Genomic DNA, 25,827 nt, shown 5'->3' with positions numbered 1-25,827 from the left:
TCACCGAGAACGGACCTTGGAAAGTGTGGAGTCCTTTGCGACCGAGTAACCTCCCGAGATCCAGGCCATCATGCAGACGCAGACCAGATGGCGCAACAGTGCCAGTAAAAAAGCAGGGAAATGCTCGCATTTTGTGGAGATGGCTTGCGGAGGTGCAGCCGCCGCACAGGAACGATCGTGGGGAGGGACGGGTTGCTTCAATGGAATACCCGAACGGTGTGCTATTGGTCTAGTGCAGTACCGGATGACATTCGACGACTATGCTGAATGGGTGCGTGAGATAATGCATGAGAACATCCATGAGTAGCAGGAACATGGTATCACGAACAGTGCCCAGCGCGGTATTTACACATGACATATGTTCATGCGTAGGCCCAGAGGCTGTATAGCCGAGAGAAGTGGGTGTCGCAGCGCCAATGCTACGGGCTAGCGGCGGACCAACGTCATCGCCGACGCGGCCAATCATGAGAGTTCCCACTCCGACCACGTTTCCTTCACCAATGTAAGCAATGCCGCAACGCGACACCATCACCACCTCGTGTATGGGACTTCTCAACTCTCAGATGGGGGCACGCATTCTTTGCTAGTTTTCCGATCGCCTCGATACAGCACGATGGGCCGACTTAAGCTCTACGTCACGGTAAAAACGCATCCCCCTCACTGATAGTACACCCCAATGCTCACACGCCCAGGGCTCGGCCGTCATGGCCAACATCGTGCTCATGCGCGCGTACTATGAGCGTCCAAACTTTTACTCGGCCGCCGTCTACATTTCTCAGAGCACCGGCTCTTTGATGTTCTTGGTTAACCTGATGCTCATTGTGGCTGCGAGCGTTGGCTATGGATTACAGCGGCTCTTTTACGGACCTCTCCGGCCCATCGAAACGGAGCAGCTGTACGACAAGGCATGGTTTGCTGTCAGTGAGACACTGTTAGCTATGACGATTTTCAGAGACGATATCGGCATATGGTTCTTCACAATGTTCCTCTGCTTGCTTGCGGGCAAGGTTTGGCAGTGGATTGGAGAGGGGCGAGTCGAGTTCCTGGAGCAGCAACCGCCAGCGAACCCAAGGCTCTTTCATGCTCGTTTGATGAGCTCCCTGCTGCTCTCGGTCGGGTTCGATGTCTTCATGATGCAGTACTGTATCGACTCAATCCTCTCAGAGGCCCGGCCTGGCGTCATGGTCATGTTTGGTTTCGAATACGTCCTTCTAGCTATCGCATCGATATCGACCTTGTTGCGATACTCACTCTCACTCGTCGAATTGTTCATGATACAGCGCCAGGAAAGGGCACGCGAGGAAGCCCGCAGGATCGCCAGCGAGCTAGCACGTCAACAAGCTGCAGCTGGTGGAACTGAAGCACCCGTCGAGGCTGACGATGATGAAGACGAGGGTGATGTGCCCGGGTGGGAAGAAAAGGGCCGCTGGGTCTTCTACCTGGATCTAGCGACAGACTTTGTCAAATCAGTCGTGTACATGGGCTTCTTCATCATTCTTATGACATTCTACGGCATCCCGATTCACATCATGAGGGACCTGTTCATGTCCCTTCGGTCTCTGATTAAGAGAATTAACGATTTCGTCCAGTACCGAAATGCAACTCGCGACATGAACACACGGTACCCCGATGCAACAGCCGAAGAACTCGAGCGAGAAAATACATGCATTGTTTGCCGCGAAGAAATGCGACCGTGGAATCAGCCTGGTGCGGATGGTGCGCAGCAGGGCCGCAGGATGGATGAGCGACAACGCCCAAAGAAACTCCCATGTGGTCACATCTTACACTTTAGCTGTCTGCGTAGTTGGCTCGAGAGGCAGCAAGTGTGTCCAACATGTCGCAGACCCGTCCTTACTTCGACAGCCGCTGCCAACACTCAACGCAATAACCAGGCCAACCAGGGGCAACAAGGACAACAGAACCTGCCGAATCGCGAGGCACTACAGGCAATGTTTGGGGGGAATGCGCGGCAAGGCGGCTTTGGAGGACACCAAGGTGGTGCTGGAGGGCAACAAGGCCAGGGTCAGCCAGCAGCAGGCCAGGATGGTAGACCAGCAAACGGGCCTGCAGGCAACATGCGCGTGTTCAACTTGGGCCCACTCAGGATAGCTCTCGGAAATATTCGGGTGCCACCAGGGCAACATGACAATGCTGCTGTACAAAATGCAATTCAGCAGATGCGACAGCAGGCAGCTGTAGCAAACAACACGGAACAGAACTCAGGTCAGCAAAATGTGCCTTTGGCCCAACCGACGTTTGGGCAAGGTATCACTGCGAATGTCCCCACTGGGCCGATAGCAGGAGGTGTTGCGCTGCACCCGTCGGACATTCAATCGGACATTTTACGCATACAACAGAACATTATTGAATCGATGCGACATCTCAACGCGCAACACGAGCAACTTGAGGTTATTCACCGGCTTCTTGACGAACTGAACCGACTACAGCTAGCATCTGGGGTGACGGGGGCAACGGGTCAAGAATTACCACCTATTGCGCCGTTGAACGGGCCCGACATGAACGCATTTGTACCACAAGCCTATTTCGCCAGGGGACCGGTTCTGCGACAGGGCGATGCAGGCGTGCCAGAGGGTCTGACGTTGCCGGAAGGGTGGACGCTGAGGCCGATGGCACTAGCGCCACGGCCCGGACACGAGGGGAGCACAATAGCAGCATCACCACATAGCGAACAGCCAAGCCAAGAGAGGCCTCCGGTGGCAGAGCAGAGGCAGTCAGCACCGGCAGCAGCAGAGTGCGGAGCAGATGTGTCTTTGGCTGGCAGTGCGACGTCTCCGGGTCAAGCAGGAGGGCCGGCGGTGAGGACGGGCACTTCTCAGCAAGCTTCCCACTCTTCACCGAAGGCTGCGGAGCCTAGCAGTCTTGAGTCTAGCTGGAGTTTCGGCAACGTGGGAGAGAGGACGGAAGGCGAAGGGTCGAGCTCTGCGGTTGGAGCCAGCAACTCAGAAGGCCAGGCGGCGACGCGGAGGAGGGTGACTGTGGAGGATGGCGAAGACAGCGAGCAGTGAGGGGCAGAGGACAGGCAGGCAGGGCGATCAAGGACGTGTACTGTGTATTGCATAGCGAGGCGTTTGGGTGTGTAGGGTAGTGGGTTTGGCGAAGGGGAGAGAGTGCCTGTTGCTCAACAGAGCACGACAGGGCCCCCCTGCGAATGACACTTCATCTCTCTTGGCAACCGAGGCCGACCGCATGTCTTGACGCTGTCTCTGTCTTTTTTGTCGCGAGAATGAGGCAGCGGTAGGCCAGCGAGGACAGGGCGAGGGTTGCTGCACCCCACACGCCGCCGCTTTGTTTTGGTGGCAGGAACCCACTCAGGGCCACGACACAGCGGCCGGCTGTTTCATGCAGGTGTTGATGTTTACTTTTTGCTGTTCCCACGTCGACGCACGTGTGGACGAGCGGTCTCGACGTCTCGAGTCGGCGCCGCGGCCAGGGCCCACTAAAGCCGACCGATGCAGCTAGCCAGCACACCCAGCGGCTACCAGCAGCACTCGGCTCGAACAACGGCGGCGCGGGCGGTGCGCAGGCAGTCAATGTCGCCCAGTAGCAGACGCAGGAACGCCCAAGCTGGTGCACACCCACAAGCAGCCAGGCGTCGGTGCAGCACAAGGGTCGGGCGGCCAGCGGGATAAAGCAAAGAGCCCCCGTCGCTGGGCGGCCATGTTGACGGCGACTTGACTCGACTCGACACAACTTGGGGCTAACCTGGCTGATCTGGCTTGCAGACTTGCAGATGACTCTTCATTCACCCTCGCTAATGGATGCTTAGACCGCACTTTGTTTTCCTCTGGAATATTGTATACCTATCGTGCGTTTCCCTCTCTTTCTCTTCAGTTCCACTCTGCATTGCATTCGCATCTTTGCTGGTTTTGGCCGTCTGCATTCTGCCCATGGCCATCAAGTTAGACAGTGTAGGTACGCGAGCTGCGCCTAGGCCCGACGAGGCCGAGGTATCAAGCTGCGTCGCCGCTATCATAGAAGCCTTCACAAACGGATTCAACATCTTCAAGCGGCTGCGCGAGAGGAGAAAAAAGCGCAAGTCCTCGCGCAAAGACAGCGACACGTCCGACGCGACCAGCTCGGCCGAGCACCAGCTCTCCAAGAGCTTACGCAGAGGGCCCGTCGAGGTGGCGGAGAAGTATCTTGAATGCTACCAAAGCAGTATCGGCGCGCGTTTCGCAAAGGGCGATGGTGAGTACTACTACTACTAGAACAACAACAACAATGGCATTGTACGATATGCTAACAGCCAGACAGCCATTGCACACGCAGCCCTTGCAGAGACGCTGATCAAACTGAATACTGGCCTTGTGGCCATCATTGCGTCCTTTCTCGACCATGAGCACAAAAACGGAAAGAGCCACCTAGACCTAGACTACAAGTCGCTGACCCACCTTTCCGACGCCTCCCGCCGTGAGGCTCTGCTCAGCCTAACCCAACTCTACCTGCGACTAAGTCAGGCCCACGCCCAGCTCCACAGAATTGCTGCTGCCGTTTGTCTACGCTGTGGCACTACTAAACACCATGACTGCTCCTCGCGCAGCGCCAGCCCCGAGAAGGAGAGGAAGAAGCGGTCAAGCTCTTCGGCTACCCGCACACGCTCCCTCGGCCCAGTAGTCACCCGCATGCCCATCCGACAAGGACGCACCAGTCACCCTCACCTTGCCGTCGTGAGGCCAAAGGCAAGTCGCAAGGCCACTTCATCAAGCAACAGCTCTAGTGCGGTCAAGTCAACTTCCAGCTCATCCCGCACTACTTCACCCATGTCCTCTCCCCAGCCAAAGAAACTTCAAATGGCTTCGCCCGAGTTGAAGAAGACCCAAGCAGCACCTCAATTGCCTCTGTATGTGCCTGTCGATCCTCTTGAGCTTCAGAGCACTGGCGTCTTCAAGGGCACCCTAGGCAGTGCTCCAACAAAGACGAGCCGTGTCAAACAACGCGTTGATTCCTTCCAAGATCCACGTGAGCCATGGCCTCAGGAGCATCTCCCCCGCACCATCACCAAATCCCCTACGCCAAAGCCCGTCGCAGCACCAAAGCGTGCCCCAACGCCCAAACATGTCCACGAACCTACCCCCAAACTCCCAACATTTTCTCCTGCGCCCCGCCGGTCTGCCACTCCCACTCCCACTCCCACTCCCACTGAGCCATCCAAACCTCCTGTTCCATCCAAGCCCGAGTACCTATCTCCTCCACCACTACTTGACCACGCCCCGGCAACTATCCACTTTAGACGCCGCATGGAAAAGAACACGCCCTCCTGCTACACCTTTGCTTCCGACAGCACAAAGATGGGAGAGATTCCCCAGCGAAAATGGTCTAGCCCCTTTGATTTTGAAAAGGCAGAACGCCTCAATGCCGAAGCTGCCCTCGCTGGTTACCCCAATCCACTGCTCAGTGCCGACAAAACCGAGAAGAGGAAGAAGCGCTTCGGCTTCATGCGTCGTGGCGACGCCTAAACAAAACAACCTTTTGAGAGCTTGTTGATCGAGCTACCTCCAATTGGTTGCTTGTACAACAACTATTCTTCTTCTTCTTGTTACATTATTCGTTTTACATTTTCCGCTTTCCTACTTTACTTTTCGCTTTTTTTTTCATCGGCGTTTGGTTGGCTTTTGGACCTCTTCTCTCAATCTCCTTTGGCATCTTGCCTCGCATCTCTCCATTGCTGCTTTTTTTTTTCTTCTTCTCTCTATCTCTCCTCTCTCCACCATCTGGCCGTTGGAGGCCCGGTAATGACGGTTTTACGATTCTCACGATAACGAACTTGACGAAGGTTATGTCCTTTTCCTTTTGTTTGTTGTCGATTTTCCATATACCCATTTGTTATACCCATGATCCTTTTTTGAGGGATTTCTCTCGCGAGTTACTTACATAATAATGGCTTTTCGGTATATCGGGTATTGGGAAACTTAATTAGAATTTTACCTTTTTTGGCGAAGGTCGCCTATATATAACCTACTTGCCAGACTGTTCATGTGAGAGTGCTATGATTCGTGTTTTTGGAATTCAATCTGAGTGCTGGCTTTTTCAGCCATTTATCTATCCCCTGCTTCGGATATGCATTGGGCTTGCTATATTACATAAAGCCAAGACTAGCATTCTGTTTTCCAAGTATATTCGATCGGTAACCATAGTATTCTCGCCCGTACATGCTGATGTAAACATGAGCAATCAACATTTGTGGCACGTTTAGCATACTGTTTAAAGCCACTTGGTTAGGGACCTCAAATTTGGCTGCACCCATGATCCGATGAAAGATGACCTAGCACTCTATTGGCAGATTGTGTCGTATTCCCGGACGCCGTCGTTCACCGGAAGCTCTACTACCTGTTTCCTGGCGCTCGGCAAAGGTACGTCACGGGGATAGGTTCTCGACGCCTTAACGAAGCGCCAGCTGCTGAACGTCGCCGACACGTGGCATCGATAGCCGAAGTTTCAGAGCTAGCTGGGTGCGCCACGGAACAAAGCAAGTTTACCAAGGTTTTGCGGTGAGCTTGAATGAGGCTGAGAGGTGTAAGTAGTGTGGGCTGCAGCATCTAGGCGGGAGCAGCCGCGCTAGTGGCCGCAACTGGACTAGTGTCTTTTTTTCTCGATTCTCCCCTTACAACCAAACATTCTGAAGCATCGTTCATCCAATCACCTCCACCCCTTTGCTTGACCTACAGTTACCCACAATGGTTGGAGCACACGGTGCTACGAGAAAACGCAAAGCCGATTCCGGCGAGCGGCAAGCTGGAGGCAATAAACGAGTCAAGGTGTGTTTTTTTTTCTTTTTTTTCGTCGTAAGACGGTGACATCTATGCCTGTTTTTGCAGCCTTGGCCTCACAATGTCATTTTCGCTCTGCAGCTGCAATTTGTTCCACAGAACCTGACTTTAGTTTCTAGGGTAAGAAAAACTGGGAGATGCCTAGGAGAGACATGTCAAATCGCGCCATACAAGCTGGAGACGCTGGGATATGGGCCACGTGCTCCATGAAGAAGGAAGCCAAATCCGTGGCTGATCTACGAGATTTATTTCAAGAAGTGAGCCATTGCTTCATGCACCAGCAACCGCACATTGTAGTGTCGGAGAGGCTGACAGGCAGCGGCAGTATGCTACCAAATTGTATGGGACGACTGAGTGTAGTGAAACAGCTGCAGGCGACGATTCTGATTCTGAAGAGGGAGATATCGAGGCTCAGATCAGTAAAGAGCTTGCCGACATTCGCAATCCAACTACAAAGCCATTGTTCACATCAGTCAAGCTTGACACTCAATGCTGTAAGACTATTAGGACATGTTCTCTTTACCTGTACTGACCTTACAAGTGGTGTTTTTCAGAACTCGATCGCCATTGGAACCTGTGTCTTTTGTCCACAAAATTTGCCAAGATATTGCTGATGGCGCCCAGCCGAGAAATTTGAGCTACGTGAAGCGACTAACACCTATTACTGCAACCGAGAAAGCCACTCACCAGGGTCTCGAGAGTGTCGCGAAACAAGTTTTGGCGCCTCACTTCCATGGACCGGATCAAGCGGGGAAAAAGGTTAGTCTAATCTATTGGTGTCGAATGACGCAGCCTTTCTACACAAAGCTTCTCGCTAATGTAGGGTAATCCCAGTTTGCTATACGGCCTTCGATACGCAACAACAAGGAGTTCCTGAGAGACGATGTTATCAAAACGATTGCAGCTACAGTAGGCCCTGGCCATAAAGTCGATCTGAAGGCGTATGATTTGCTCATCATCGTAGAGATTTACCAGGTACGAGATTGCTGCGTGGAGGGTCAGTAAGGTTTTCACAGCTGCTTACTCGTGACAGAACGTCATTGGCATGAGCGTAGTAGGTCCCGATTTTGAGAAACTCAAGCGCTTCAATATTGAGGAGCTACGCCAGCCAATATCTTCCACTGCTCCAGAGACCACAAAGGACGGTAGCAAGATCACTCAAGGCAAAGAAGATGAGTGAGCAGACACGAATCAATCGGCGTGTTCTATGGATTGTCACTTTCAGGCCAAGACGCTAGCGCATCAATGTCCACAAACAACAAATCCTCCGACTGTGGCTATTGTGGCTTGGATGTGCAGTAGCACATGTGAAACACCGGAAGGCCTTGTAAGACTATGTGAGGAGCATAGCTGCTATGTAAGTGCTGACTCCACGCATCAGCTCTTTGTTGCGACTCGTCTCCGACATATCGGACTCGCACACCAGCTTCACAGACGAGTTTGAGACTCACCACACCAATGACGGAAGAGTGTCCGATAGTCAAGGATGGTTGAAAGGCTCTACCCTGATGCAAAGACGCCACGTCAATGTCGGCTCTGTATCAATTGTTGACACCATGCTGATCGTAATACCTTTCCCTCATAAGCTACAAGATGTCCGAAAACTCCATAGATTACATGTTCAATTTCATCAGCATGTCCTAAGCGGCATTAATGACTTATGCGCCCTCTGTCCTTTGGTCCCCATGACAAATTCTGGATTCCGATAGGCGATCTACCTATCTAGAGGCTAACCGTATTTGGTCAACATTGACGAACGCTCCTCGCGCCACACCAGCATCTAAACGAACGCCTCTCGCGTCCTTGTTCGTCCTGAGATTCGCATATGCTAGTTTAGGCACTAGTAGGACGGTACTTGCATAACGGGTGCCGTACACGTATGAATGGCCCATAGGGCTTCTCAGCCCAGGAGCATGTAGCTGAAATCATGGCCAACATGGCTTACCCACGTGCTCAACTTGTCGATGCGCTGATGTATATTCGCGAGAATAGACGGATTCGGCCAATTTTATGACTAGATTCACCTGCAGTGAGTGGTTTTTGTTTATTACACTCGATCTTGCTCGGGTTCCTCTAGTGATGCTCTTATTTCCGGTCCTTCACCGGACAGTAGTCAGGCATCAATTGCCATGAATTTTTAAAAAAAGGAAAGGCACAGATGATGCTATAGACACGAATCATTCGTTCTGCTCGGGCCGGTCCATGGCATGGAGCAACTAGAAGCGCTTGGAGCATCTGTGGTGTGAAATGGCGCTAAATCTTCCGCCTGAACCTAGCACATGGGTAGTGAGCGGCTGGTGATACATAATGCATCACCCCCCGCGACATGCTGCCATTTACAAACCCCCCAATATGAGCCGTGGCACTTATGCTGTGAAGCCTGTTCGGTCCTCTACATCCACATCTTCGTCTTCGACATCGTCTTCGTCTTCATCTCGATCAAGAGCGTCTATCCAGACTAGCGTCACTACACTCGACACCTCCAGCATCCAACGACTGATTCGAACAGTATATCGATCGTCAAAAATCACAGTTCAACAGGTAGAAGTTATCCAAGGCTATCTTGGGCAGATCTACGTCACTAGACTTGCAGATGGCAGCAGTCTCGTGCTCAAGTGCCCACCAGCACACAATGTTCGACTGCTCCGGCACGAGAAACACATTCTGGATACCGAACGCAAGACACTCGAGATGATCCGCGAATACACCCGGGTACCGGTCCCACAACTCATCACATTTGACAGTCACAGCTCAGCACTCGGGCGGCCCTTTCTCTTAATGAGCCACATACCCGGCCGACGGCTCTCAGAACTCGCCCCGTATCTCACGCCCAGCGAACGCAATGCAATCGATCACACCATGGGCACGCACATGCGCTCGCTGACGGCCCTATCAGCTCCCCAATTCGGGCAGGCCCACCGCGTCTTCGCCAAGAAGGGCAGTACCACCTGGCGCGAAGCGTTCCTCGGACTACTCGAGTCGACGCTGCGGGACGCAGAAGACATGCTGGTCAACCTGCATTCGGAGAGCATCCGTTACTGGATCGGCAAGCACGCGCACCATTTGGATAAAGTGATGGAGCCGCGCCTCGTCGCGCCCAATGCGTGCATTCCAGACAATGTTTTGCTCGACGAGCATACCAGGCAGGTCGTTGGCCTCTTCGGCTTCTCTAATATCCTCTGGGGCGATCCACTTATGAGCGGCGGTATGGCGGACGCTAGCGAGGCGTTTTTGACTGGCCTGGGTGAATGTGCGCCGAGGACAGGGCCCGCAAAGGTCAGGATTATGATGTGAGTAGTAGCCATGTTTTTTTCCTTTTGATTTTCTTCCGTATAAATTATTACCGTCGGGTTCGGATTTACCCCGAACTCCCATTCCACTATTAACTTTCTCCCCCCCAACTCCCAGTTTCCCATGTTTGGAGAGGGAAAAAAACGGTTGTTCAACAAAACTGACGGAGACGAAATCAGATACAGGGTTTACAGGGCTACGCTGCGTCTCGTGGCACACCACTATCGGCTGCATGACGGCACTGACGAGCTTGATGCACGCCGCGAGTTGAGCACTGCGCTCAACTTGCTTGCAGCCGTCTGATATCATGTGAAATTCACGAATAAAGGCAAGGGCAAGCTCTCAATGGGGTAAGATGCCAGAGACAAGAGGGCGGCAGAAGATGGACTGGGGGAGGGGTGTGTGTGCTTTGACGTAGCGCTGCATATTCGAGGTAATTTTCAATTGGCGTTTCAGCAGGCGAGTCAGCCGCTGGCATGGTCATGCGTGAGTGTGTTCAGGGAATCCGGCGTTTTTTTTCCTCTTGCTCTCTTTCTTAGACGGGTCGGAGGGGATGGGCTGCTATGTACTTCACTGCTAGGATAGATGGGTTTGGGCGTTTTCCAGGGCGCATGTATGGACGGTTTCGAAAGAAGTCTTGTTCTTAGTTTGTATGCAATATGCAGCTGTTGTGTGTGTACCTGGCGACTGGATTAAGAGCGAGATAGAGGGAAGGGAGGGAAAAAAAAATAATGCAACATGCATGTACGTGTGCATGTGCATGTGCTTGCTCTCTTCTGCAGTGCAGTCGACCGTTTCTGTCGTGTATCCACGCGCATTACCCGCTTCGCAGAAAGGAGTGTGTGCTTTACGGATAACATGTACAGGTTACGTGGTCAAGAAGGGGAACATTGAACTGAGCGATGTAACGGTACTTGACTTACCGGGGGTTTCGTATACGTAGGATTTCGGGAGCCCCGACCACCTGCCATTTCCACATACCCGGGATGTTCTCCAAAGTCTGTCTAATTACCATCGTATGACAGCATGGCACACCCATCCAGACAACGATTTACAACAAAACATAAAGCTTACACCGTATTTCCCCCCCCCCCCCCCCCCCTTTTCCATGCCCCCCTGCTCGCCAATCCCTCATCACAATCACAACCATGGCTGCTAAGCGGATTCTACAGAGAACCCCCATATACCGATCAAATAGACGAATCTCGGCTACGAGCCCCATGCTAGTCCTAGCCCCTTAGCCCGTTGCCACGCTCGCTTCTCGGGACGCCGGTACCGCTCAGAGGTCCAGAAGCAACAAGGAAAAGAGCAGGGCTAGGCGAACGTTTAGGATTCCGGGGCGCCGATACGAAGGACGAAAAGGAAGAAAAAAACGAGCTGAAAGAAGCGACGATTGACCATTCTTTCCTACCGTTCCTGTTTCTTTTTTTACCCGTGGCCATGGTAAGTAACACCGGGCCAAGACAGAATCTTCTGCAACCAAGCGCAAATGGGTGAGAACGGGAGTCGCGCATAGTACTTACACCGCTATGTAGCATACGGGCATACGTACGCCCCGCATCATTCACCACCACCACCACCACCATCCACACACAAACCCACTACCCACCAACCATTTCCCCCACCCCCAAGTCCATTCGCTCTCGCCCACTACTCGCCCAACTCACTTTCCTCTGTTGCTGACTTACACCTACACAAACGCAACCATACCCACGCCGCCTAGTCCTTTCCTAAGCAATCCCCACCAATCGCCTTCCCCCCCTTCCATCGCAAATCGCAACCACTTCCCAAGAAGAAGAAAAATGTCGCCTACCCCTGTTTTCCCCACCTTGCTACTCGCTCACCCTGGTCTCTCCATCTCCCTCTTCTTATTCTAGAAAATACACTACATACCCTCCACCCCCCCCCTCTTAGCGCCCCTTCTTTTCCCACACATCCACAACCAGCATCATCAGCATCAGCATCAGCATCAGCATCAGCATCAGCATCAGCATCATCATCACCATCGACCCTTGTTTTACTTTTTTTTTTTAGTTTTCAATCTTAATTTTCTTTCAGATGTCGATAGCCAAGTTACTATCACACTTGTTTTTACATATCAGCCCATTGCCCAACCTCCTACTCATCAAGCCCCAAGTAAGCTACGCACACCATGTAAAAATATTATTTTCATCACGTTTTCAAATATCATGTTACATCGCCATCATCGCAACTTTTACTTTCCCCCCCCCCCCACCCGAGAACAAAAAAAATAAGACAAGGGTAAGGTAACGCTAGTTGGGTTTAGAGCGCGCGTAAGTGGTGGGGAAACGAGAAAGTCGCCGTCGCTTCCCTTCCACCAAACCCCCTGGTCGGTCGCGCTAGGCGACGGGGGGTAGCCGGGTGGGTGGGTTGTTTTTTCGCTAGATTATGCCAGATTGGGATTAGTGGAGGTAGGGGTTAGCGAGGGTGAGGGAAGGACGGCACGGGGGGGAAGTGCAAGGTGGTTGATGTGAGTGGGTGGTGACAGGAAAAGGGCAAGCGTTTGATGGAGGGGAGGGGGTTGTAAGGGTAGGTAGGTAAGGCGGTGGTGGTGGTGGTGGAGGAGGAGGAGGAGGAGGAGGAAGGAGGGTTGGTTGTGTGGTCGTGATGCCCTAGTAACGTACGTACGGATGTATGTATGTAGGCATGTGGCGCTTTCGGATAATTTGTTAAGAGGCGTGATTTGGTCGACTGGGTGGTTATAATCGCGAGTTAAATTTTTGGGGTTTTCTCGCATTGCCGCTGGTTCCGCATGTGCGGTGATGATGGTCGATTGAATGGCATGTGCCTCTGTGTGTGCAGTGCTTTGTTCGCTTGACCCATTGTTGACTGCATATGTATAGTTTATTACGGTGGACTCGCTTTTGCTTACGAGAAGCGGTATAGATGAGGGAGGGGCATGTAACACAGTTGCGGGAATACGTGTCAAGGTGGTTTCTCAACAAGAGATAACAAGAAACTTTCTGTTCGGATCACAGAAGGTATCTTCAACAGTGTTACCGTCCCAAAAGACTGTTGGCTCATCGGAAGATACTTATGTCCATTTCCCCAACCTAGACGTTCAAAAACACCATAGTAGAGCTTCACTGCCTGTATGAGGTCAGTCTTGCACGTTGCACAGGCTTGGGCTACACAGCTCGTTGCAGATTTACCACCTGAGCCATGAGTATTGTAATGAGTATTGTCATCAGTACAGAAACAGCTGAACCGTCTAGTAGACTGAGCATGTTTAGAAACTGAAGAGATTGCATCTAGATCACACCTCTGATCCACTTCAAAACCCCTTCCAACTCCTCCACATGCCAACACAAGTTACAGAGCGAAGCCGAGGCACATGATTATCCAGAAAAGATAGTTTGCTCTGCCGAGGACGAAAAACGCTCAGGACAACGTAACGTTGGGTTTGATTCGATAAATGTGACATATCGCAAGCACACCTGCAATTGACTGCCAGTGCATGCCAGCTCATCCAAGCTCATACCTCCACTCACAACCCGCAAGTCCGTGCCGCCCGCTCAAACCAAACTAGTCGATTTAGACGAGAAGTGATGTGCCGAGCTCCTATGCCGGAAGAACTTGCTGTGATCGCTTCCCGGCGCCTTGAACGGCCAATTCATGTACGCATCCAACATTTCTGTAATCATCTCTGGCGTGAGCAACCTGACCCTAAATTGGTCCATCTGCAGCCTCCCACCCTTGTCTGGGTCCCTTATACTCGGACACTCTTCCATGATGTCGCGAAGTCCGTGCTGCATCTTATCGAGGGCTTCGGGAATGGCATCCGAGGGATTGGCGAAGAGCCCGTGTATAAAGTCATGCAGCCAATCGTAATAATCGTGATTTCTTGTGGTGGGCTGTGGGAGAGGTTCGGTGGAGATGAGAGAGAGACGGTTTGTGGGCCAAGCTTCGTTGCTGTACATGGTGAGTGGTTCAAAGGGACGAGAATCCCACTGAACACGAGGGGCAGGGGGTGCCCGTAGAGCCAGACGGTCGTCGAGCTCGGTGGCTGCAGCGCGAGCATAGTTGAGCGGCAATTTTTTGTTCCCCTCATCCCAGCTGGCGTTCAGCTCTTCCAGCTTTACCATTGCCGCGTCTTTTTCGGACCCATCCTGCATGCGGAGAATCTTGCATTCCAATTCATACATGGCCTCACCAACGTCAGCTATCGCTTCAATTTGTGACTTAAGCCTTTGGGTAAAGTTGATCTGTGCACAGTCTGAAATGTATTTCCGAATTTGATCCTTGGCAGGATGGTCATCAGGAACCTTGTTCTTGCGAGTTGAAACAGCTGTTCCTTGGGGAATTATAAAATCAGGATATTGCTGTCGTATGGCTTTTTCGGTTTCATAGTGTTCAATGAGTCCTTCACTCAGTAGACCAATAGTCGACTTTCCCGCTAGTTGTTGCTCGTGAAGGTACTCTTGTATCTCGGCACTCTTCATTATGCCTGTACCATTGGAAATGCGCTCAACATCGGCAGCAAACTCGTGAATACGATCGCGCCGATGTGGTGGAAGCTCCATACCTAGTTCTTTACCTCTTCTCAGAGCATGAATAGTGCTCTCAATGGCATATTGAGGTTCACGTCCTGAAGATCCTTTGCCCAGTCTGCGCGGAGCTTGGGTCCCGTTTACAAGGACGTTGATCTTCTGAGACATCTCCATGAATCGATTGGTCTTGTACATCGTGCTGATGGAATCAGCCATTGAAGAACCAAAATCCTCTTGTTGCATCCAGAAAAGTGTGCGAATAAGACCGTAGGCGTGAAAAAGTTCGTTGCTCCGAGCAGCGGCACTAAGGTGGAAATGAACTTGCTTGGCCATCGAGTCAAATCCAAGACCGGACAGGGCAGGGTCCCAAACCAGAGACCCTGTCACCAGTAGTGTGTTGTTCGGCTCCTGAGCCTTTGGATCGCGTGAATCTCGTATCGTCTGTTGAGGAAAGACACCCTCGGCAATCATGTTGCTGTATGTGTCGAGCTCAGTCGGATCTTTCTCTATGAGCGAGTACTTGGAGCCGGGCGCGTTAAGCAGAGGTTCTAGAAGGTCCTTGAATCTATCGAAGCGGGGTTCGAGCAGCACATGGCTTCGTGGCTGAAGGTAGTCATGAAGCTTCTGTGACCAGAGCCCAGCGCCGGGATTGATGTCGAGGATGTCACAGCCCTTGTGCTTTTCCAAGGTGTGGCCAGTGTACTTGATCACATCATCTGTACAGGTTTTGCATCAGTATCACTCTAGCTAATCGTGTGCTCTAAAGAGGGCGCGACGTACCACACAGTTCGGGACTTACAATTTGTGCTCTGACGTGAACGCCACCAGACAGGGTCGAGGGACCTTTAGTTGCGCCTCTCTTTCTCTTGGCCTTGGGTTCAAGGGATGGATGTATCAATTTCTTCATGGTGAAGCTCAAAGGATACTTCTCATCTGTCGCCAGCTTCTCTTCGGACCAGTAACTACCCACACCTTTTGGGCGCCCGGGCCTGCCACCATGTTTGACGGTAGCAAAGCGTGTCTGGCCCTGCGACAGAAGAGATATTTGTGATCGCCATATGTTGCGCGATATCGTCGGGCGTATGCGAATCATCAAGGCGTGCGATGGGTCAATTGATCCGCTCTGCCATAAAGTTGTATGCCGCGGGGATTTGCACCACTTTGAGATAGCGCGCTTATCTGCACGTGATCACGCGTATTAGAGCAGGCCTGTCACGTGCCGATATGTCCCACTTGTGTAGCTTGCCAAACAACAGTCATGGTTACGTCAGAGAATAGGATGACAGGAAAAAGGTTGACTCCTTCATTAGATAACACAGCTCGCTTAGTGACATGCAATGCAGTTGTCTCAGAACAGAAGGTGGCTCCACCCAAGACAGCGCACAATGAGGCCTCCAACGCAGCTACAATATGTAGTATACATTACCCCTCCGTTTCACCATGACACAGACGTCCCATAGCAATGTTCTCATCATAGGTGCCGGATCATGGGGGTGTTCAATTGCCCTCGAGCTCGCCCGGCGTGGCTACACTTCCATCACGGTACTGGACGGCAGCCCATTCCCTTCTGCCATCTCGGCTGGCAACGACCTGAACAAGATTGCTGAAGAAGCAAACGAGCCATCTGACTCGGACAGCAATGAGAATTACTTCTGGAACCGCATAACTCAACTTGCAATGCACGCATGGAAATACGACCCCGTTTTCTCATCCTTCTACCATGATACTGGCTTCATCATGGCAGCTGTAGGCGACAAAGCATACAAACGTTGCGTGGAGTATGCAAAAGGGGAGAAGGCTGCACCAGTGGGACTCGATAGCAAAGAGGACTTCCGGCGTACGATGCCGAAGCATGTGCTACAAGGCGAGCTTGCAGGTTGGAGGGGATTTTGGAAGAAAAACGGCGCAGGTTGGGTGTTTGCGAGTGGTGCTCTGAAGGCCATGTACAATGAAGCAGTAAGACTTGGTGTGGGCTTCGTAACAGGAACCCCAGGAAAAGTCCAGGAATTACTCTATAACTCAGACAAGAGTCGTGTCACAGGGGTGAGAGTTGTAGATGGTACCGAGTATGTAGCAAAGCAGACCATGCTAGCAGCCGGCGCAAACAGCGACCTGCTTATAGACTTTGAGCAGCAACTCCGACCTACAGCCTGGACATTGGCACACATACCTCTCTCCGCTGAGGAGGCAAATCGTTACCGCAATTTACCCGTACTGTATGGTGTAGATCGAGGCTTCTTCATTGAGCCAGATGTCGAAAACCACGAAATGAAGCTCTGCGACGAACACCCGGGCTACATAAACCCGATTTATAATAATGGCAAGATACGGTCCGTTCCGTTTGCCCGTCATCAAATTCCCAAGGAAGCCGAGTCACGTATGCGTCTCCTTCTGTCAGAGACAATGCCACAACTTTCCGAACGCAGCTTCAGCTTCGCACGCATATGTTGGGACGCAGACACGGTTGACCGCATGTTTCTCATTGACAGGCATCCCATGATATCAAACTTAATTGTTGCCGTCGGAGGTTCTGGAAACGGATTCATGGCATGTCCCGCCATCGGACCACTGGTCGTCGATGTGATTGAAGATAAGGGAGAAGAGAGGCTGAGGAAGACAATGAAATGGCGGCCAGAGATAAGCGTGGAACGGGATTGGTGGGATACACAGGGCAGGTACGGTGGTTGTGGCAAAGTGATGGATTTTCGAGATGTTGAGGAGTGGACTCCAGCAACGGTGTAAAACGTCTGTGTGAGGTCAGCAACAGAAAGCATATCATCTCAAATTCAAGGTCCACGTTGCTTGTGCTGCAATCGCCTCTCAGGTCTGGAAATATACCCACTGGGATTTGGATAAATGCAGAGGATGATGTGCGGACAAGTACCAGGAACTAAACCAGAGAATTGAAGCAAACCATGACAGACAGATAGTTTACTCTGTTTTCTGTTTGTTTTTTGGGAGTTCTACTCATTGTGCACTACGGGCGGGGTCAAAGCCTCAAGGTACGGTTTGTGTCGATTGTGTGCTTGATGTTGAACTTCATCCTTGCACAATCAACTGCCGAGCCAAACGCCCTGCGGTAAATCACTGTAAAATCTTCCAGAGGGTATGTTTCCGATGGAGCCAAAGCTCAGAGCCTGGGCTGAGCCTACTGCGGTCCGAACTCTGCACTTTGTTAGTGTAGGGACCCGAGTACGATCGGGAGCTGTTTCTTACACGCTCACCGAGACAGCACCGCTACTGCGTAGGTAATAGCATTTCGGCGGCTCCACATTAAGAAAGATTTTGGTGCCTGATTTCCGAGTGGTAATACCAAAGATGGGGTTGTGTTTCGGGGCTGTGAGAGATGAGATTGAGGCTGTGCTGGAAAGACGAACACCGCCACGTTTCACCGCTACCATGACGTTTCCATCTTGATTTTCCTGTGTTAATATTGGGCTTAAAAGGTGGTGGTGTCTAATAATAGGGTGTAGTGGTGGTAGAGCCGATTTTACGTTGAGACACTGAAAGAGGCTGGGGATGACGAGATGGAAATAGTCAATCTGACAAATTCGGGATTTGATTGGCTACTTGGAAAAGTCTCTATTCGACAAGTCGGCAAGGTATTCGAGTCTATACTGCAGCTGCATAGTCTTTAACATATGTTTGACTTTGGGTTCCCCTGCGACTAAACCGTCGACGAAGCGTTTGCAGACATGTGGTGTATATGCAGCAAGAATCCAAGATTGTGATGAGTGATGTCGTCAGGATCATCGGCACTATGAGGGGTGCTTAAGCAGATAGTCTTGGCATCAAGTAATTCTTTTTTGTCTGCGCAGTACGCATCCACTGATATGACATGGAGATGGTAGGTCCATGGCGGTCATTTGGCCAAGTCTGAAGACGAAAAAAGAATCATGGGCAAGAGTTTCGAAGTTTTCAAAGTGGCCGCCTGGCTATGGCCAAAGAGCCATTATAGGAAGCCTGAATACGGACCGCGTTCTTTTTGTTTGTTGCTCGAGAGGATCACTTGTAGACAGTCTGCCATGGCCACTTGGGGCCGGCACGGCCCAGGGTATATGCTAGCGGGTGTTGTGTTGGTTGGGAGACTGGGTATATTGCAGTGAGGACTATCCATACGATGGCCAGGACCAGACATATCTCCCTTAGGCCTAGGCACCACCTCGGGAGCACTGTGGTGCTGAACTGTCAAGTCAGCCTTACTCTAGTCTGAGATGCCAGTCGCCTGGAAACAAGAGACAGTGCCATGATTGTGGGGAGTTCCAAGATTAGTAACTCCCGAAGCACTGGCCTGCAAGGGCCGATGAGGTCAGTGACGGGTATGTTGGTATGTGCACGTTGTTGCGGGCTGTGCGGTGGACCGAGTGGTGGATGTGTGGAGGGCGAAGAATTGTATGGGTAACGGTATGGAGTAGAATAGAGTAGGTGTAGTAAGCTAGTGTTGGGGTGGTTGTTGTTGGGCTGGCAGGGGCGAGGGGGATAGGAAGGAAGGGGTGAGTATAGCACTCTTGCCCTTGCCCTTGTCCATGCCTTTGCCGTCAAGTCAAGTCAAGTCAAGTGCAGTCCCTTTGGTCCTATAGTAGGTTCGACGGGCGTATCCTGTCCCCGCGCCGTCCTGCGCCCAACAACGCAAAGTCGCTTCTCACCACACATGAGTGGCTGGCGGAATATTACACCGAGACCTGGTGCCCCGACGGAGACGGTAACAACAGTGGAAGGTGACTAATCTTTGCCTCAGCTTCGGGGTTCATCTTTGCCCGTCTTGGAAAGCAGCGAGACAGTGAGTGCAAATTTGCAAGCTTGTGCCGCATATGCTAACTGGCTACCAGACTATTTAGGGATGATGAGATGTGTGTAGGCTTCGGCTAGCGGACTGCAGAAGAGAAGGACCAAGCCTGCCCCTGCTTCGACACAGATACGATACATACAATACACAGACACTAGTACTCGACTTGTTGTTGGAACGAGATGGTGTGCGGGCCGTCGTGGTCTGACTCCTCCACACAGACTACCCGCCCCTGCGTCACGGTCACGGCAAGGAGGGCTTGGGCAGAGGGCCCATCAGCAGCTATGGCTCCCAAGTCAGCATACAGGAGCGTGTAGGTCCAATACGAGGGCGTATGGCGAGCATCAGCACGGCCGTTTAGCCGCATGGCTGTTGTAGGCGTCTGCCACGGCCAGCGAGTGGATCCACAGCGCCGGCCCAGTGTGCGCGCCTGTTGGACATGTTTCTTGCGTGCTTGTCCAACCACGTCGGAAGCAAGAGGCCGGCTTGACTGACAGGCACGAGTCGTGATTTCAAATGCAATCAAACCGTGGTTGCAGGGCGCTGTCAGGAACGAATGGCCGACAGTGGTCCGACGTGGAGGAGCAGAGGGAGGGCGTGAAACGTCGGCTGCCCAGGGCCTGGCCGCCAGTGGTGACGGGGACGGGGACGGGCGTGGGCGTGGTGTGCTGCCTGGCGGGTGGTGGGAGCTGGTTGCTGGGAGCCGGGAGCTGGCTGCAGGGTTTAAAAATACACACGGCTGCCGGCCCATGCACAGTCACAGCCAGGTCACAGCACCACCCACCCGCAAGAACAAGAACATGGCCGCCAGACGAGGATAGACAGAACAGACCAGACACCGACAGAGACCGACAGGCATGCGCAAGTAGGTAGCGCGGGGCGTGTCCCCGTGCACGACGCCAAATTTTTGCCGGCGTAAGCGACTGAACTCAGGCCGCTTTTCGTCACGTCTGCTCCCTTGCTTGCGATCGGCAGGCCATCATCTCCAAAGCCATGGAAAGTGTATCTCGCTGCCCCTCCTCGTCGCCTACACACCCACGCTACTGCTACCGCCCTTCCCTCGAATGCTGCTCCACAGCACTAGCCGGGCCCGTGTGTGGCTTTGGATGCCGTCGCAGCCTGCCTGGCCCCCCCGCCGGGCCCCGTTGCGATGCCGTGTCTGTGTGCGGATGTGTGGCCGGCTCTGCTTGCACCATAAGGGCCATCCATCCATGTGCACGGAGGATTCGCTGCTGCACGCCTGCCTGCCAGACGCCCGGCCAGCCGTTGGCCGCCAGAGTCGCATGAACCTCGTCGACCGGTCGTTCCCAAGCGAAATGGTGGATGCTCTTCACCCTGCACGTAGGCTACTTGGACCCTAGTCGGCCGCTTGCCAGACCAGCGCTAGGGCGGCGCGCTCGCCATCAGGCCGGTACCTTCATTCACAGGGATCAGCTCGCCGGCCCACGAGGCTCACTCGCTCTCCACTGCAATTGTGAAAGGGTTATGCACCCGCGCTGCAATGGGCCCAGCGGTATCAGATTGGGAGGCCAGCGCAGCGAGCGTTTACTAGCCAAGTCACCCACGCTCGACAATCACCGCCCGGCACTGCTCCCGTCATCGGATGTGTGACCCGACTGAGAGGTCTCCTCCGGTCCAAGACTGGCTGCCTCTAGACTGCCCTCTCTGCATCGAATAGTACACATGTACTTACATATGTACCTGTCCCATATATGGCCTCAACTGACACTGACTGGCTGGACTGACCTGCCACTCCCTGCTCAGCCCTAGCCTTCTTCATCATCATCTTCTGCTTCTTTCTTCGTCCTCGCCCCCATCTCTACTATTCCTAATCCAACGCACCCAAGTGGAGATCCAGGGCACTGCAAGACATTGCAACACCGCCACTACCCGCCACTCCTTCTCGTCAAGTCTCACATGCCCCCCAGCCTTACCGTTGTGGAGAGCACCCCCTAGTGCAGTGCCGGGCTAATCCTGTACACCCCGGACTAGCAGCCTTACCCTACCCTAAACCCTAGAGTCTGGGTCTGTGCCTTAAGACTGGATCATTCTCACCCATCTGCTGGATTTCCCGCTTAGACGCACTGGCCTACTCCTCTCGCATGATATACAACGCACGCTTGCGTCGATTGAGGACCATTTGAAGACAACCACACCTCCCTTCTCGCAACTCCTCTTGGACTTCCACATACCTACACACAGCCACGTTGACCCCCAAGGATGACATTCTTCTCTACTGAGGCAGAGCTAGCGCTCATGGCGCCTGATGACGGCATGGCACAACTGTACCCCTCCAGCACTTGCCACTCACCTCCGAGCATCATGTACTCACCACCACTCCACCATATGTCACACCGTCCCTCGACAACAATGGCCGGCCACGGTGGAATGTATACCCCTCCGCAAGACTATAGGCCCATCATGGAATCGCCATACCCTCCTCACCCCTTCTGGACATCGCAGGCCCAGTCGGTCCCGATGCCTCAAGTGTCGTCGTACGCTTACCCCCCATACACTGACATGGGATCTCCTCCCATTCTCTCCCACGACTCGACCCTTCTCTCGCAGTATCCTTGCGCCACTCGACCATCAAGATCACACTCGACATCTTCATCAGTGGGTCACGGTATTGCGTCCAGCATCCCGTCAGAGACTTCGCCCCCTGCGCTATCGCGGTCGCTTTCTCCTTCATCGCCAGATCTCCGAGCGTACGGCATCCCAAACAAGAACGGCACATGGAGTTGTGCGTACCCAGGATGCACATCAAGAGCAGTCTTTACCAGGGGGTGTGATCTCCGCAAGCACCACAAGCGACACACCAAGTCGTTCTTTTGCCGACACGGCGACTGCCCGCAATCTCAAGGAGGAGGATTCTCAAGCAAGAAGGATCTTGCGAGACACGAGGCAAAACACAACCCGGGCGTCTTGTGTGACTGGGATGGGTGTGATAGAGTTTTCAGCCGCGTGGACAATATGGTAAGTTTGGGCAAGAGCTAGTGGTTGCAGGAAATCAAATGCTAATTGTTTCTATAGAGAGACCACGTCAAGAGAATACACCTCAAGTCGTCACGGAAATCGTCGACAACATCAGCATAAAGATGGCGGTTTACTCCACCGTTTCACTTTTACTTTCGTTCAAAAGATACCCTGATTGCCATATCGGTCGCTATTGTTTTTGCTTTTTTCCCTTTTCTTCTCTTCTCCTCTTCTCTCTTCGTCTACGACTGTAGCGTTTTTTTTTGCAGAACTGCATCACTACGGCGTTTTCCGTAGACTAGATTACAATCCCTGGAGTCATATGGACTATTCCAGGATGTATGCATCACGGACAGGACGCTTGCTAGGAATAGGGTGTATATACAGATACAGGTGCATATGGGCCGCGGCCGCCTGCACTAGCTAGGCACGAGTGACGTCTGCTGACAGAGCGATGTTGCTTTGAATTACATACCTCACTTTAGTCGCAGACAAACATGTGCCGCAATCGTTTCTCGCTCTCTCCGATCCGTAAGCAGACTAGCTGACCAGCAACAGGTTGTTTGGGCAATGTCACGCCAGAGGGGTCGTCTTTTCCGCGTCGGGGGTTAATTGAGAGCGAGACCGACAAGGCTAGTGGGGGGCCTTATTTCCCTGCCATTCACTTGACAAGGCTGACTCTGACGGCTCCGTCGAGTGCAGGTGGGGCCCTCAACCCAGCGGTCACATGACCATTGTCTCGTTTGCGTAATGACTGCTAGCGAGTAGCGAGTGCGAGCGTCGTGCTCCGTCCCACCACCCAAACACTGATCGAGTTGCACCCACGGCACCACCCTCTCTGGTAGCCAGAACCTTGTCGAGTCGCTACGGCAATGCCGGGGCACGACATGGCCCTACCCGGAAACACGGGCGATGCGATGCGATATGCGGCTGCAATCCAAGTGGCCGGCTGTGGCTCTTGTCACCGATGCAAGCCGTTTCCATGGCCTCTGGGGACCGACATGCACGGCATCGTGTACATGTCGAATGCAAGCGTGCATGTATACAGTCAGACATGGCACCTGCACGTCAGTGTAACGAGACATGAACACTGCGCTGGACGAGCGCTGTCAACTCGAACTCGGGGCCACGGTCCCATCACGTATGCGGCTGCAGACAGCGACACCCAAGTGGTTCCATGCCGCGAGCTTTGCTGTCTTGGGGGGCGACGACACGGCAAAGGCCGAGTCGGCATCGAATCAAAACTCGCTTGCGGCAGCGCGAGTTGCTATTTTCCTCCAACACATGCTCGCGCTAGTGCACCAGTGTGCACAAACAACAAGACCATTGGGGAGGGGCGGCTAAGGCTCGATAGTGTGTCGAGGTCACGGTGATGACTTTGCCGCGGCCTACTTACTATGTACCATCTGAACATGTACACCTACATACGAGCTGACAGGCGGCGGCATGTCGTCGTTCCGAGCGGCAACGCTGCGACCTTTGTCACTGCGCCGTTTGATGCGCCCGTCAAGCACCCAACCATGCCCTGTCCACCGTGACGGCACAACATGGCCAACCGCTGATGGGTCGCCAACCGTGACTGCGGATTCGCTTGGTGAGATCTTGGGCGTCTTAGCTGTGCCGCCACGAGGTGGCTGCCTGCAGGCTTCGCTTCCTCACTCGTCATCTCGTACACGACCCCTACATGGCCACTGTTACCCCTGTCGCATACCGGTGAAGGCAGTCGACATGGGTCCCAGTCCGATGCGGTCTAGAGGCAACTCCGCTCTTCTCCAGTAGCCTATCCACATGCTGGGTACAGTAGATCCGGGTCGCGCTACTCGAACCCTCATTTCTGTCCCCCTCTGCGCTGTCCTATCCGCCTCCCGTGGTCCCCGGGATCCGTCCCAGGCTTGTCGTCATAGCTGGCTTGTATACCCTCCTTTCTCGTCTGCGCGTTTCATTGCTTTCACATTCCAATCCCAACAAGTTTCACCGTTGCTGAAGCAGATGATGCGTGACACCAGAGGGGTACAGGCAGCCACCCGGCCGCAACTGCAAACCTTTGTCATGTGGAGGGCGTCTCTGTCTCCACAATGCGCCGTCGCCAAATCCCATCATCTGCATCTTTTCGGCCCATTAATCAGTCCAATCAGCCACCCGTAGATATATTCAATCCATAAATACGTCGACCGTGCATGAATATGGGGTTGCCATAGCAAGAACCCTGAGGATGATCAACGGGTTTGGGAAAACATTGCGGCTGTTGCACCGTGCATGCCTCCATCGACAATATCGCCGACTTAAGTAGCGGACCACTTTTATGATCATGGGGAATGAACAAGTTTCATATGTCCTATTCTGGTCACCACAACGAGATAGCTACCAGAGTCTACTCAATCAACGGCCGACCGCTGTCCCGGCCGATTGTCATGGCGGCCAGGCCTCTGCCCATCTTCACCAGGAGGGGCCACCCAGGATCCACAATGCCTCTGCTGTCACCATTTTGCGCTGCAAACATCCGGATATAACGACGGAGATGACTCGAACCGTCCCATTTGGGTTCTTGGCTAGATCCCAAGTTCGCATGGTGTCCATAGTCTCCGTCGTCTTAACGTTGTTTGGGCAAGTTGGTCGAACGACATGGTTGACTCGCAAAGCTTGCATGTGATTGGTCTGCTCGGGTTCCAGCTTCATAAGTAGTTTGATTCCGCTCGCTGCACGCTGCCAAGCTGTAGTGGATACGTGGCGCGGAACATCTCTTAGCGGCACGGAAAAGAAGGGAGCATAGGGCACTTTGTTCCTGAATGCAAACCTCGACCAATTTTCGCCCAGCCTTCTCCGGCGGAGAGTTGACTAACTTCCGCAAGAGGGAGCCTAGTGCCGCACACGGCAACACATGTGCACTGACAATCTGCATCTTGACGACAAAGGAAGGTGCAAAGTGAAATCAGCTTCAGACATCTGGAACGTTCAAAAATACCTCTGACCCGCTTCACGATGCATGTATTTGAAAAAAAAAATTGCGTGCTTTGCGCGCACTTATTTCCCAGTCCAACGTTGCCGAAGCCGAAGGGCGCTATATGCGGTCTTGTGAATGGCTTTGCTGTCAAGACTGCACATGCAAACACAGGCATGAACCCTGCGCTGCATCCAACCCATCAGACGATGTGTCCAACAGTGCATCGCACAAACACAGGAATTTTAAGATGGCCGAACTTTTAACTTTAGTCGACGGGTCGTTTAGTGTCTTCGTTGCAATTACACGGCTAGAAAAGCCGAATCAATCAGTATCATGTGGATTTGTTGCGTCCACTAGATACAGACACAGTTGTAAGTGGTGTGGGCTTGACTTGTACTTAGTGCATTTCCTATTCAATGGCTCATGAGGAGAAGCCCAAGGAGATGAGATGACAACTGTGTCGAAATTAGTTTTTTTGGTCTTTTTTTTACCTTTGTTTTCCATTGCTATGGGCGATAACACGGATGATTCTCT

General features: G+C 52.7%; 6 protein-coding genes across 6 annotated transcripts; 5 read left to right on the top strand and 1 right to left on the bottom strand.

The window, feature by feature from the left end:
* Positions 1-481: 481 nt before the first annotated feature.
* On the top strand, positions 482-5,973 carry PSV08DRAFT_408107 (uncharacterized protein). The gene is made up of 4 exons (XM_014222098.2): positions 482-640; positions 693-2,990; positions 3,921-4,209; positions 4,276-5,973. Exons 1-4 carry the CDS (start codon positions 614-616, stop codon positions 5,475-5,477), a joined length of 3,816 nt encoding a protein of 1,271 aa, XP_014077573.2. The 5' UTR covers positions 482-613; the 3' UTR covers positions 5,478-5,973.
* Positions 5,974-6,647: 674 nt separating this feature from the next.
* On the top strand, positions 6,648-8,009 carry PSV08DRAFT_408106 (uncharacterized protein). Its single transcript, XM_014222097.2, has 6 exons — positions 6,648-6,776; positions 6,908-7,045; positions 7,114-7,282; positions 7,330-7,547; positions 7,623-7,763; positions 7,822-8,009. The coding sequence occupies exons 1-6, from the start codon at positions 6,696-6,698 to the stop codon at positions 7,966-7,968; spliced, it is 894 nt and encodes a 297-aa protein (XP_014077572.1). The 5' UTR covers positions 6,648-6,695; the 3' UTR covers positions 7,969-8,009.
* Positions 8,010-9,095: 1,086 nt separating this feature from the next.
* Positions 9,096-10,703, top strand: PSV08DRAFT_386495 (uncharacterized protein; the record flags this gene model as incomplete). Its single annotated transcript, XM_014222096.2, has 2 exons — positions 9,096-10,078; positions 10,259-10,703. 2 exons carry the CDS (start codon positions 9,096-9,098, stop codon positions 10,380-10,382), a joined length of 1,107 nt encoding a protein of 368 aa, XP_014077571.2. The 3' UTR covers positions 10,383-10,703.
* A 2,522-nt stretch (positions 10,704-13,225) lies between these two features.
* PSV08DRAFT_197485 (uncharacterized protein) lies at positions 13,226-15,715 on the bottom strand. The gene is made up of 2 exons (XM_014222095.1): positions 15,371-15,715; positions 13,226-15,306 (listed from the first exon to the last, which is right to left on the bottom strand). Exons 1-2 carry the CDS (start codon positions 15,681-15,683, stop codon positions 13,616-13,618), a joined length of 2,004 nt encoding a protein of 667 aa, XP_014077570.1. The 5' UTR covers positions 15,684-15,715; the 3' UTR covers positions 13,226-13,615.
* Positions 15,716-16,030: 315 nt separating this feature from the next.
* PSV08DRAFT_218219 (FAD dependent oxidoreductase) lies at positions 16,031-17,527 on the top strand (the record flags this gene model as incomplete). The annotated part of the gene is made up of 1 exon (XM_014222094.1): positions 16,031-17,527. The coding sequence occupies one exon, from the start codon at positions 16,031-16,033 to the stop codon at positions 17,330-17,332; it is 1,302 nt and encodes a 433-aa protein (XP_014077569.1). The 3' UTR covers positions 17,333-17,527.
* A 3,991-nt stretch (positions 17,528-21,518) lies between these two features.
* Positions 21,519-22,842, top strand: PSV08DRAFT_197481 (uncharacterized protein). The gene is made up of 2 exons (XM_014222093.2): positions 21,519-22,352; positions 22,410-22,842. The coding sequence occupies exons 1-2, from the start codon at positions 21,597-21,599 to the stop codon at positions 22,470-22,472; spliced, it is 819 nt and encodes a 272-aa protein (XP_014077568.1). The 5' UTR covers positions 21,519-21,596; the 3' UTR covers positions 22,473-22,842.
* Positions 22,843-25,827: the final 2,985 nt, after the last annotated feature.

This window comes from Bipolaris maydis, assembly GCF_028858645.1.
Source record: "Bipolaris maydis strain C4 unplaced genomic scaffold PSV08scaffold_3, whole genome shotgun sequence".
NCBI classification, from domain to species: domain Eukaryota; kingdom Fungi; phylum Ascomycota; class Dothideomycetes; order Pleosporales; family Pleosporaceae; genus Bipolaris; species Bipolaris maydis.
The sequence above is the reverse complement of the archived record's forward strand: the minus strand, read 5'-3'. Positions and strand labels throughout refer to the sequence as shown.

What these genes read in the sequence shown, in the direction of transcription:
- PSV08DRAFT_408107 (XM_014222098.2), top strand. Translation starts at nt 614, where the DNA reads ATGGGCCGACTTAAGCTCTACGTCACG. An exon ending in AGGCGGCGACGCGGAGGAGG is followed by an intron (nt 2,991 to 3,920) that starts GTGACTGTGGAG and finishes ATGGCCATCAAG; the next exon opens with TTAGACAGTGTAGGTACGCG. An exon ending in GCGTTTCGCAAAGGGCGATG is followed by an intron (nt 4,210 to 4,275) that starts GTGAGTACTACT and finishes ACAGCCAGACAG; the next exon opens with CCATTGCACACGCAGCCCTT.
- PSV08DRAFT_197485 (XM_014222095.1), bottom strand. Translation starts at nt 15,683, where the DNA reads ATGATTCGCATACGCCCGACGATATCGCGCAACATATGGCGATCACAA. An exon ending in TGTAAGTCCCGAACTGTGTG is followed by an intron (nt 15,307 to 15,370) that starts GTACGTCGCGCC and finishes AAACCTGTACAG; the next exon opens with ATGATGTGATCAAGTACACT.
- PSV08DRAFT_408106 (XM_014222097.2), top strand. Translation starts at nt 6,696, where the DNA reads ATGGTTGGAGCACACGGTGCTACGAGAAAACGCAAAGCCGATTCCGGC. An exon ending in TACGAGATTTATTTCAAGAA is followed by an intron (nt 7,046 to 7,113) that starts GTGAGCCATTGC and finishes AGGCAGCGGCAG; the next exon opens with TATGCTACCAAATTGTATGG. An exon ending in TCATCGTAGAGATTTACCAG is followed by an intron (nt 7,764 to 7,821) that starts GTACGAGATTGC and finishes TACTCGTGACAG; the next exon opens with AACGTCATTGGCATGAGCGT.
- PSV08DRAFT_197481 (XM_014222093.2), top strand. Translation starts at nt 21,597, where the DNA reads ATGACATTCTTCTCTACTGAGGCAGAGCTAGCGCTCATGGCGCCTGAT. An exon ending in TCAGCCGCGTGGACAATATG is followed by an intron (nt 22,353 to 22,409) that starts GTAAGTTTGGGC and finishes TTGTTTCTATAG; the next exon opens with AGAGACCACGTCAAGAGAAT.